Genomic DNA, 13062 nt, shown 5'->3' with positions numbered 1-13062 from the left:
CACGCGCGCGCGCGCGCGCGCGCGCGATTTCGGGTACTTCTATGTTAACAGAATCGAGTACTGAAGAAAGTAAAATGGTGAATTGATAATCTAAGTAATGTTTTGAGTCTTGGAAACAACTGAAAGAAAAGCCGAACATGTTCAAGAAGCCGAAGAGAGAAAAGACGAGAATTTATCTGACAGTTACTGACGTATGAAAACAACCTAAAAGGAAAATAGGTTCCTGGTTTCTCGTGGCGGCCATGAATGAGAGTGGAAGAGTTCGGATGTTGGAATAACACGTTTTGGTTACAGTCTAAGATCTTAACAGTCTTTCGAGGTTGCCGTGATAGTTACGCAGAACATCTGGTGAAATAGCTAGAAAGAATGAACGCTAGCTTTTCCTGGCAGGAGATTTTATCGATTTTTAGCAACGCTGCAACGGCTCACTGCACAGTTTGGTTAGTATTTAACAGTACAAAGGCTAAAAGGCATGAAACTATGTTCCACCCAATTGAATAAAAGCGGAGTAACCACCGTGTCGCGACAGCGATGTTGGGAATACGCTGAAGATCAACCAGGAAAGATTAATGCATTTTAATATCTTTTCCCTCTGAAGTCTCACACCAGGGCAAGCAAGGACAGTATAAAGAGAGCAGACCGATACCCTACTTAGTCTGTCTGGCTCAGTTGTGCGCTCTTCAGGTTTTGCTGCTTGCTTCCCATGCCGCGGCTTGACAGCTAAGTGAATGGAAGGGATCCTAAACGTGTCGCCGTTTCCTGCCCGGTATGCATCCTGCCTTCTTCGCCGCTTGACTTTGACAAGCTAATTACAGCCGCCCCTTTCTAGTGATGCCATGCGTGCCTTACTGCTCCCAGGGGCGTAGTAAGGCCGGTGGCCTCCGTCACGGTGGCCTCCGACACGCCGGTGGCCTCCGTCAGAAGTGGTAATCGAAAAAAAAAAAAAAAAAAAAAACTTTGCTAATTATCAACCCAGCTCTCAGCAATTCTATGCGGCACGCTCAGTGACACCAGCTCTACACAACGCGACCCTTTGGGTGGCTCGTTTCAGAACCTAATTACTGTTACCAATTTTTGCGCACGTTTTCTTGGCTTCATAATCCGGGCAGACGTTCTGTGAGCTCACCACCGACAGGCGGAGCTTAGTAGAAAGTAAAGGAACGGCGGAACGAAACCCTAGCCTCCTTACGCGTACCTTGGCGAGGAAGGGTAGCACGCAGAGGACGAGCAGGGCGCACAGGGCCACTAGGCCCGCCAGGTAGGCACCGCTGGCGGGCCCCGAGGCGCTGAGCGGGTAGGCGGCCGCCGACGCCAGCGCCACAAGGGGCCAGGCGGCCAAGGAGACGCAGCTGCAGCTGTCACTGGTGCCGGCGAACTGGTGCTCCAGCTCCGAGTCCCGGAACGAAAGGCTCACCGGGTGCGCATGGTCGCGCAGCTCCCTGCGAGAGACACCACGCAGCAGAGCGCCGCTTTGGGTCTTATGGAGCCCGCAATCTGTGCGTTCAGCAGAGAGAAGGTTCGATCACGACCTATCTAACTAAGACCAAGCCAGCTGTTGAAACTTCTGATTCGGGTATGGGCAAAGAACTGGAGGTGGTTATGGGAGTAACTCAGCCCACGAGGAAGGGTCAGAAATAACCGCTAAGGAGCACTCGCTGTCTATGGCCAGTGTTTAGTCAGCGCTTAATTGTCCTAAAGCAAAAACACAAAATGGGTTTATATCTATTCGGAAAGCCCATAGCTAAATAAAAAAACGCTGGAAATACAAAACTATTCAACAGTGCTAGACATCTCAAGAACGAAATTTCAGACAATCCTCTGGGCCGTGCAACGAATGGCGCAGCCTTCGTGGCCAACTGCCCTAAACCTGCATGTAATTGTTGTTAGAACAGCGCACGCTAGCTGGTGCGAGGCGACAACAACACCTGTTCCCCATTCTATTAATGTTACATTATGACGGCAGTTTTGGCACAGTCGCTTCGCTGGCAGCAATTTGGAGCGTCCGAACATCGGACTCGGCTGACTCACTTCTCGGTGTCCCTCTCCAGCAGCTCCTTGTGCAGGCGGCGTCGGTATTCCTTCTCGTCGCTGGACGAGGCTTCGGTGCCCGAACCAGCCTGGGCGCAAAGAGAAGCGAAATGTGGATATGGCGTCTTAAATTCTGGCCGAAAATGCGCGTCCAGAGCCCCATTCTTCGGTTCGTGGTGTCTACACTGTTGACGGTGTCCCGCGAGAAGCAGAAATATCTGGAACGATCTAAGTTTAAGTGAAAGGGACCAGAACAATGCGCCGGGATTGCAACTTGAGCGGCTTCAAAACCAGTGTTTTGAAGCCAAAACAGATTCCGGATTTTCGGTGTTACCCTTATGGTGTTAAAATTATGTCGTTTTTTTTTTCTCTTGCAGCATTGGTTAGCTTGCAGTTTCCCGTGTGCAATATTGCTTAGCCAAACCTGTGATTTTGTATCATTCTTTCTTCTGCTGTACTAATCAACCAACGTCCCCTGTTACGGTTTACGACTTTTGAACCTTTGTGTTTCTATGTTTGATATTTCTAACCGATGCTCGAAATGAACCAAGCCTGATTCAATTTCGTTGCATCCGCGTTCTTTACGTTGCCTGATAGTCCACGCACTAATCCGAAGAAAAAAATCTGTAGGGATCTAGACAGCTGGATAAGCTCGCATGGGTTGGACGTAAGCACTTAAGAATGCGCGTATTTGCTCTCTCTGGATTGTTTATTGTATAACAGCGCTATTTTGTCAGCGCATTTGTGTGTTTAAAAGGAACACACCCGGTAGACGATATTGTGCGCGCCGATGTGCAAGGACCGTCGAAGTGATGCACGCCGTCGAACAAACAATATCCCAAAATAGGACCCGAGTGCAATCCCGACTGCGCCGCTTCCATTTCAATGGAAGCGAAGCACATTGTGCTGCGCGACTCCAGGGAACGCTGAAGATGCCCAGGTGGTCTAAATTAATCTGGATTACTCCACTGCAACCCTTCCTCATATCGTGAGTCGGTTCGGGACGGTAAACTCTGCCTAATGTCATAGGTCACATAGAGAGACTCGACAAGAGGCCACTATTTTACAGTACAAAAGGGGCAATTTTCTGCAGGCTTTTTCGAGCGCACACTACGAAGCAAACGATTTGAAGTTGTGAATACACTGAGCTTCTGAGACAATGCTTGCACTCAGGCGAAGACTTGCGACTGACAATATTCCAAGCATAGTGCCTCTAAGAGAACAGCTGCGTTGATATTGAACTTTTCTTATTTTGCAGCATGTCACTTCAGTGAACCAGAAAAGGTCCGCTCTTGTCTGGACGGAAGCCATAGTAGCGTCTTATTTTCCGCTCCAGTCCTTTGTCCGAAACTTGGAAAACACTGGCTCGGGGTGAGACCTCAGTGGAAAGCAGAAATACGGCACGCTTTGCCTTTTTGCACATGCACAGTACGCTGCTTTGTCATCAAAGTCACAGGGCCGGAATTCCAATAAGACGGATTTTTCTTAGTTTCGCATAAAGTTCGGCTCAAGTGAATTCAAAGACTGCTGCTCGCGACGAGGTCCCCCTCTGCCGTTTGACGCAGTCCGAGGCGAAGAATGGCCGTATTCGTCTTTCTTAGGCAAATGCCCGTCGGGGAAGAATGCCAAATGCACGAATGCTGCAATCAATAAATAAACGAGAAAGCGTCCCTCTTCTTGATTGAAATAAAGCGCTCTCCTGTGCACCGCAGATTAAAGCGGCCAGCGTTGTCCCAGCTGCCTTCTTCGCCTGCCTGGCCCGAGGGAGATGCGATGAGCAGCGACTTCACGCATTGCCGGTCTTGTGATAAGAAAAAAAAAAAAAAACAAAATATGTGGACACTGAATGCACAAGCCGCATTTACGTTTTAAAAGCGATAAAGCGATGGCATCTCCGCTTGACAGTGATGAGAATTGAGCGCAACGCTGTGGCGTCCGGATATTTGTGCAAGCATATGTCGTGAATTTTTAGCGTGTTTGAAATATTGCGTTGCGGCAGAAAACCTTCACTACTAGTTTGACTTGTCTAGGAACAAAGTTTTGATCTTGAACGATGGCCACCAGACACCTTGTGCCTTTCGTTTTCTTGTCGCAGACGTCAGGGGAGCTCTGCCGGCATTATATATTGCCGTACTGCTTTGCTATGGATTGGCATATAGCGTCTTCTCTGTTAGGAACGCACTGCTTCTGCCAGCCTCGTCCGAGTAAACGGCTTTCTTGATTACTTCTACGCCTGCGAGTGGTATATTTTCGGGAGTAGTGTGGTAACCTATCATTTTCCGCGACCCCAAGGGCACCCATGATGCTCATTCCCGGCCCTCGGACACAAGCACCATCCACATGGTCAGCCGACCTTCGGGTGGCGTATAACACGAATTTGACCAACTGAAAACGCCGCAAAGCGCGGTGAGTTCCACGTGCACGGTGAGCCAGACAAGCCAACACTCCGTCAGTGCACCGCGGCTTCTACTCCTCACATCTCGACGACCTCTGTCCTTCCACGGCCACAGGTGATAGACTGTCGCAGACTGTATAGTTGCTCAGAATTGAACATGTTTCCCCATTCATCCATTGGGACGACGAGCGGAAGCTGAGAACATGAATTTCGAGCCAAACGGCTCAGGCAAGACGTAGTTTGAGAACCAAAGGGTTTTCTTCATCAACTAGACAGGCTCACCGCGAAAAAGCTTTAATAGGAACTTGCGCAGAGAATTGGCAGTGCTTAACAAAGAAATTAAAGAATATGCGCTCGTTTTAACGAGGCAAAACTGGGGCAGCATTTGTGAAAAACTGGACAGGAATATCGGGAAGACAAGTACGTGGCACTTACTTCGGCATCTTCTAGACCCCGACAAATTTAAACTGGAGGCCAGGCAGCAAATTCACAGGCTAATGCATACCTTTGATGGGAACGCGGCTACTCTCATAGCCCAAGTCCGAGACCGGTATTTGAACTGTGCAGAGGGTATAGGCCAACAAATGCCTGATTACAAGGGCCAGAAAAACCCGGAGCTAGATAGCCCGATAACGGTTGCCGAAGTCCGGGCAGAAATAAATAGACTGAGAACAAAGACTGCTGCAGGTCCGGACAGAGTCAACAATCGAATGCTAAGAAACTTGGACGACGCGTCGATCCGACACCTCGCAGCATTCATGCAGGAGTGTTGGGAGGCCGGTCGGCTGCCGGCGACATGGAAGGCCGCAAACCTCGTATTCCTCCAGAAGCCGGGGAAGCGGCCGGGTTTCGAACACTTGCGTCCAATCTCGCTCACGTCATGCGTGGGGAACTCATGGAGCATGTTGTTCAGGACCGGCTGAACCGGTTTTTGGAGGACAAAGATATATATCCGAACACCATGATGGGATTTATACCGTATTTGGCCGCATGCGATGTCATGCTGCAGCTTAAAGAACAGATCATACACAATCCAACAGTAGACACCAGGGTGATCGTTGGTCTAGACGTGTCAAAAGCTTTTGACATCGTGAAGCACTCAGCTATTCTGCAGAATCTTAGTGCATTAGATGTTGGAGTTCGCACGTACAACTACATACGCGACTTCCTCAGCGATAGAACGGCAACTATCAGTACGGGGGAACACACAGTAGAAGGTATTCGACTGGGAAACAAAGCCACACCACAGGGATCGGTGTTGTCCCCGACGCTGTTTAATATCGCCATGATTGGTCTCCCCGCAAAACTAGAGGAAATCCAAGGGCTATACCATACATTATATGCAGATGACCTGACTCTGTGGATGTGCACGGACAGTGACGGTGAAATTGAACAGACACTCTAGCGGGCAATCGAAGTTATAGAAAGATACTTACAACCGATCGGGCTCAGATGTTCGGCCGAGAAATCGGAAGCGCTCGTTCTCAGGTCAATGCGATCGCCCCATCGTCGGCGTATAAAGCAGGATAACCCGGAAATAACACTCAAGGTCAACGGTAACGTTATACCAACGGTGGCAACCATTAGAGTTCTGGGATTACGAATTCAGGCCAACGGCAGGAACTCGGAAACGATACAGAGGCTAGACGCTAGCACCAGTCAAACCTGTAGACTCCTGAAGCGGATCGCAAACAAACATGCGAGAATGAAAGAAGCTAACCTCCTTAGGCTAGTCCAGTCTTTTATAATCAGTAGGATAGTCTACGTGGCGCCGTATTTACGGCTTCACAAGGCAGAAAAGGAGAAACTTGACGTTCTCATTCCTAAAGGGATAAAAACGGCACTAGGTTTACCACCCAATACATCGACAAACAAGATTATGAGACTAGGGGTCTCCAATACCCTCGAAGAGCTCATTGAAGCTGCAAGGACTTCACAATACCAGAGACTGTTGCGCAGTCGTACTGGTCGGAGCATTTTGGAAAAACTGGGGTATGAGCCGCAAGCATGCTCCAGACGTACAGAAAAAGTACCTAGACAGGTTAGGGACGAATTAAAAATACCTCCGCTCCCCAAAAACATGCACCCCGTTTACCATGAGAGCCGGAGGAGTGATAGAGCAACAGCGCTGCAAGCCCGTTTTCAGGGAAGACAGGACGTCTTATATACAGATGCGCACAATGCACGAACGGTAGGGGACGTGTTTCAGTAGCAACTAGAGAAGACGGGGGCTCGGTAGTTTGCTGCAGCACCCGAAATTCGACCACAACGGAGGCGGAAGAGGTGGCCATCGCGCTAGCTCTAACACAACAACAGGTCAAAATTATAGTTATAGACTCGAAATCAGCGATTAGAAACTTTGACGCGGGCCGCATTTCGGCCATAGCAGCAAGAGTGTTGGCCAGTGGTTCACCACCGGGAGAGCAGGTCGCGCTCATTTGGACACCGGCGCACCAGGGGTTGAGGGGGAACGAGAAAGCGCACGTACTGGCCCGAGAATTAGCTACATTCCGGAATCCCAGTGACGACTTATGCGCAACCCCGTACCCCTTGCGCGATGAGGAGCCCCTGCAGTTCGACGATGACCTTAACACCTACCAAGATATCCTAAATCATTACAAATTAGGCAGATCAGTACTACCAAAAGCGTGTAAGCAACTCACCAAAAGCGAGGAGGTTATGTGGCGTAAGCTACAGACCGGAGTATTCCCGAACCCCCAGCTTTACAGCAAGTAGCACCCGGAAATTTTTAGCCCCAGGTGCAAACGTTGCGATGGCATAGCGGACATGATCCATATGATATGGACGTGTCCTAGATTTGGAGAACCTGACAGAACAGATGAGTCCTGGAAGGCACTACTTCTCAAGCAGGACGAAAAAGGGCAACGAGAAGTCATCCGTCTTGCTCTGGCCGCTGCTCAGATCCAGGTCGACGGCTGAGGGGGAGGATATGGTTGGGACAGAGCTTCGCCTCGGATCCTCACCAACCTTTTGACGGGTGCAATAAATGTTATTTCTCTCTCTCTCTCTCTCTCTCTCCACGATCCGTGGCGGAACAGACGGGCGGAAGCGCACGTATTCGTGTCTGATGCGCGCTGTAATTCTGCGAATTTCGTCCGAACGAACGTCTTTCTTGACAAAGCCTACGTATATCGGTGACAGTATTTGAAAATTAGGTATTTCACTTGAAAAAAAAAAAAACTGTAATGTATTAATTTTTGTGTGTATTTTTGCGTCGTATGCTGAGTGCTTATGAATGCATAAGCTAATCAACACACGTAGTTGGGACATACTTTATGACTGAAGAGTGAACGCCGCAAATAAACACATGCAGTGTCTGCGTATCAGGTAAGTGAGGTGAGAAGTATGCTATCGTTGCACTGCAGGAAAGTGGTCACCACACTGCGGCTATATTATCTCAATCTGCCATTGACAATCAGAAAAACTCCGTCACATTTCTGTATGATCATTCGCGATTTTACTATGACCGTCTGTGATGCTATAGTGCTGTTGGCCTATAGACAGTTAAAGTGTAATTGAAAGAGTAATGTTAATCGCTACCGCAACAGCAACCACCAGCCACCTATGCGCGTGCACAGATGACCACTGGGTCATCCTGGGGACCCTGGGTCATGACCTACCACAGTCTAGCGGGGGCGGTGCACTGTACACCGATGCGCGGTAGGCGCTGTACTCAAACATGTAACATTCTATATGGCGCAAGCAATGCGCGCCAAAAATGATAAACAATGTTACTTCGATTGAAACGCGGACAGTGTGTATTCGGCTCCACGAGTTGTGGGTCCACATGATGACTTTCCGAGCAAAGAGAATTTGGAAGCCTCTGATCTCCTCGCTGAAAGATTTGATGTTGGGAAAGGTTGAGGGTCGCCGGAGAAGGGGTAGGCAGCGAACGCGATGGTTAGATGGCATCCTCGAGGCACTGCAGACTAAGTTATGTGATGTTAGGAAGATAGTGAGAGACCGGAAAGCGTGGCGTGACATGGTCAATAGGGTCACGAAGAGTCGGACACGACTGAACGACTGAACTGAACTGATCTCCTCGCTCAGGGTTGTTGAGAGCGTGTCGCGGGTGCTACGGAATTGCGCCTGTGCACTGCTTCGTGATTTTTCGTTGACGCGCAAATTGTAACGTTATTTCGTGAGTGGGAAGTGTGAAGAGCGGAGTTATTTCTGGCGAAACCAGCAGCCGAAAATGTGGTCAGGTGCTGAGTGTTGCACTAGAAATACGTTCGATAGTTCACGAGCGCGTTGGAGCTTAAAACAAGCGTGCTAACTACCCAGAATCCTAGAGGACATGAAGTCCCTACGAGTCTTCTGCAGGATTACACGTGACTGTACTGTCTCCCAAGCCATCCACAGTTAACTTGATTTTTTTTTGCTCACAGTGTTAAATCTCAGTTCAAATAACTCTTACGCACCCGCTACGGCATCGTATATTTCATATTTCTTGAATCTTGACCTCTTATCGACGCTTATGCATGTGACGACAGTGATTTAGTAGGACAGAAAAATATAGCAGAATAGCAGGCCACTGAACCCTTGTTTTGATTGCCATGCACCGATTCAGCATAACTCTTTACTGTCCATAGTAGCGTTCTCTGAAGGGATCGCTGTCAAACGTATAAACGAGCAGGACGATTCGCAAAATGTTTTGCGATAGATCGCAGCGATAACAAAAGGGGGGCAAAAATTATTGAAACTGCCAAATTGTCATTCGTTACAACAGCGAAAAAAAAAAAAAATCAGCATTCCGTCGACATGTTACCTAGGTTACTTACTTGCGTTAGCTTGCATAAGCATTTAGACCTTTCTTTTTCTTTTTTTTTTGCTCTCTGACATTTAATTTTACCTTCTTACTTCTTCACTTTAGGACGTTGTAAAATGTTCAAACTCGCCGTGTATGGCTTCTCCTTTCAAAGCATATACGCTCCCATTGAAGTGTAGTGGCAGTCAGTGCCGTGCCTCGTCTTTGTTTGTGTGTCCTGTAAGCGTTACGGATGTTCACGGGTTGCCCAATCGCTGCTAAAAAATAGAGCAATATTGTCATACTCCTGGACTTTTTGAGTTTCGAACCCAATGGAGCCATTATGCGACAAACAGCTCTAAAAGAGCGCAGGATGATTCCTAACACATTAGGTTCTTTAGCGTGCGCTGCCACCCCACGGCACATGGACGGTTTCTGCGTTACGATTTCACTGAAATGTGTTTCGCCCACAAGTGCAGCGTAGTGGTTAGGGCACTCGACTACTGTCCCCAAGCATGCGGGATCGAATCCCGGCCTCGGCAGCCGCTTTTAGGTGACGGCGAAAAGCAGTGCGTCCGTGTGCTGTGCGATGTTAGTGCGCGTTAAAGAACCCCAGGTGGGCGAAATTTCTGGAGTCCTCTACTGCGGCGTCTCTCATAGCCTGAGTCGCTTTGGGGCGTTAAACCCAACAAACCAAACCAAACCGAAATCTTGTTTTAGTGACCACGGCGTGATCCTCTGACTTGACATGAACAGTCGAAAAAAAAAGAATAAATGAATGAATGAATGAATGAATGAATGAATGAATGAATGAATGAAGCCCTCACCGCGTTGGGCACCTGTCCGTCTTCTAGCCTCTTGCCGTAGTCCAGCGTTCCCTCCGGGTACTGCGAAGAAGGAGGAGGGGCAAAAATGCCATCGTTATCACGTTACTCTTAGCGCGCTGGATATTAGACACTGAATAGTTTGTAGCTCTCCCCCCCTCCCCCCTCCCCCCCCCCCTCCCCTCTTTTTTTCATGAAATAAAATCAGTCCAGTTGCTAGCGTCATTTCCTTTCTTTTTGCGTTCTTTTCATGGTACACAGAATTAGTACATGTGCAATACGTTTCTTACGCATATGACATATAGAAGTAGGTACTAACGTGGGCAACCTGATGTACTTAATGGGGATGCAATAACGAACAAACTTATGAGTCGTACGGGCAAGTTACGCCGCATAAATACTTCATTTCGTACAGTATACAACACCAGGTTTGGCGCAGAAAGATGCGTAAGTTGGGTCAATCGAGATTAATGCCAAGGTACACGCAGGCACTGCACCGCGCGGATGGCATAAAAGCATGCCTGCGGGTGACGAAAAAACAAAAGTCATGCAGCACAACTACATCTAAATTAACGCCTAGGCTTAGCCATGCGTGGTATTCTGCCAGTTGTGTTACGTCATTGAGCCTTTCATTTTTGCTGTTGTGTTTTGTTGCTTATTATTAATTTGTGGCCTTTGTACTTATTTGTAATATTTGTACTTACCTATTTTCTGTATGCTCACCCTGCGAAAATCCCTTCTTGGGATTGCAGTATTAATAAATAAATAAATAAATAAATAAAAGGCCATGTTGTTAGCGAATATTTTTCATATCCGAGCACAGCGACCCTTCTTCAAAAGGCACGAGTACTCTCTGGAAGCGAAATGATAAAAGGTGAGGTTTCGAGTATGTCATCGGAATCGGGGAAGTGCGTTGGATGGTTGGGAAGGGTAAAATTCGGGACCTCACAGGATGGTGAGGTCCCGAATTAGCCTAAATCTGAAGAAGGAACGCAATAGATTAGTAAGAAAGAAACCCATCAACGAATTAGCGGTGAGGGGGAGGGCAGAAGAGTTCAGGATCTCGCTACAGAATAGGTATTCAGCTCTAACTGAGGATGGCGACATTACCCTAGAGGCAAGGAACAATAATTTCAGAGATATCATTACTGAGTGCGCGGTAGAAGTAGGCGGTAGGATAGTTAGAGAGGATACCGGTAAGCTGTCTAAGGAGACGAAAGATTTGATTAAGAAACGGCAGAGTATGAAAGCTTCCAATCCAACAGACCAGATCGAATTGGCCGAGATATCAAAGCTAATCAATAAGCGCAAGGTGGCCGATATAAGGAAGTATAACATGGAGAAAATTGAGCATGCTGTAAAGAACGGAGGAAGCCTTAAAGCGGTAAAGATGAAATTGGGCATAGGCAAAAACCAGATGTATGCGATAAGGGACAAGGCGGGCAACGTCATCACTAATATGGACAAGATAGTCAAAGTAGCCGAGGAGTTCTATACAAATCTCTACAGTAGCCAAAGTAGTCAGGACCGTAATGAGATTGGCGGTAGGGAAAAACAGTCAGACGTTCCACCAGTGACGAAGGACGAGGTTAAGAAAGCACTAGAAACTATGAAAAGGGGGAAATCTGCTGGAGAGGATCAGATAACTACAGATTTGCTGAAGGACGGGGGGGGATATCGTGCTAGAAAAACTGGCCACCCTGTATACGCAGTGCCTGGTGTCATCGACGGTACCGGAAGCATGGAAGAATGCAAACATTATCCTCATTCACATGAAAGGGGACTCTAAGGACCTTAAAAATTACAGACCAATCAGCTTACTGTCTGTTACGTATAAGGTATTTACTAAGGTAATCGCTAATAGAATCAGGACAACCTTAGACTGCAATCAAGCAAAGGATCAAGCAGGGTTTCGGAAACGGTACTCTACTATCGATCATATCCATACCATCAATCAGGTGGTAGAAAAATCCTCGGAATATAACCAGCCCTTATACATAGCATTCATTGATTACGAAAAAGCATTTGACTCAGTTGAAACCTCGGCGGTGATGCAGGCATTGCGAAATCAGGGGGTAGACGAGCCGTACGTGAAAGTGCTGGAAGATATATATATAGTGGCTGCACAGCAACCATAGTTCTGCATAAAGAAAGTAACAAAATTCCCATAAAGAAAGGTGTTAGGCAAGGAGACACAATCTCCCCAGTACTATTCACAGCTTGTTTAGAGGAAGTATTCAGAGACTTGGAATGGGAGCAGTTAGGGATAAGGGTAGATGGAGAATACCTCAGTAATCTGCGATTTGCTGATGACATTGCCTTGCTAAGCAACTCGGGAGATGAACTGCAAATAATGATTGATGACCTAGACAGGAAAAGTAGAAAGGTAGGCTTGAAAATCAATATGCAGAAGACTAAGGTAATGTTCAACAGCCTCGGGAAGGAACAGGAGTTTACATTAGGTAGCGAAATACTGGAAGTAGTAGGCGAATATATCTACTTAGGACAGGTAGTAACCGCAGATCCGGACCATGAAAAGGAAATAACAAGAAGAATAAGATTGGGATGGAGCGCATTTGGCAAGTACTCGCAGATTATGGCTAGCAGCTTACCGGTATCGCTCAAGAGGAAAGTATACAACAGTTGCATCTTGCCTGTACTCACCTATGGGGCTGAAACGTGGAGGCTAACCAAGAGAGTTCTACTTAGGTTGAGGACAACCCAGAAGGCTATGGAACGAAAAATGGTAGGGGTAACATTAAGAGATAGAAAGCGTGCAGAGTGGGTCAGAGAAATAACTCAAGTTAACGACATTCTAGTGGAAATTAAGAAGAAGAAATGGACATGGGCAGGACATGTAGTGCGAAGAGAGGATAACCGATGGTCGCTGAGGGTAACAAACTGGATTCCAAGGGAAGGAAAGCGTAGCAGGGGGCGGCAGAAAGTTAGGTGGGCGGATGAGATTAAGAAGTTCGCAGGGGTCAAGTGGATGCAACTAGCACAGAACCGGGTTAAGTGGAGAGATATGGGAGAGGCCTTCGCCCTGC

At 47.6% G+C, this 13062-nt stretch overlaps 1 protein-coding gene across 1 annotated transcript in view; it reads right to left on the bottom strand.

Annotated features, from left to right (window-relative positions):
* Window positions 1-13062, bottom strand: part of LOC146193191 (adenylate cyclase type 3-like) — a 215909-nt gene that overhangs the window by 54938 nt on the left and 147909 nt on the right. The window contains exons 6-8 of the mRNA XM_084602609.1: window positions 10019-10078; window positions 2029-2117; window positions 1196-1439 (exon numbers count right to left, since the gene is read on the bottom strand). Of these exons, the coding sequence (XP_084458735.1) occupies window positions 1196-1439; window positions 2029-2117; window positions 10019-10078 (393 nt within the window). The remainder of the gene's footprint in view (window positions 1-1195; window positions 1440-2028; window positions 2118-10018; window positions 10079-13062) is intronic.

The sequence above is a fragment of the Amblyomma maculatum genome, chromosome 4 (genome assembly GCF_055883805.1).
Source record: "Amblyomma maculatum isolate TAMU_Amacu chromosome 4, ASM5588380v1, whole genome shotgun sequence".
NCBI classification, from domain to species: Eukaryota; Metazoa; Arthropoda; class Arachnida; order Ixodida; family Ixodidae; genus Amblyomma; species Amblyomma maculatum.
Note: the sequence above shows the minus strand (reverse complement) of the source record. Positions and strands in the feature narration are given on the sequence as shown.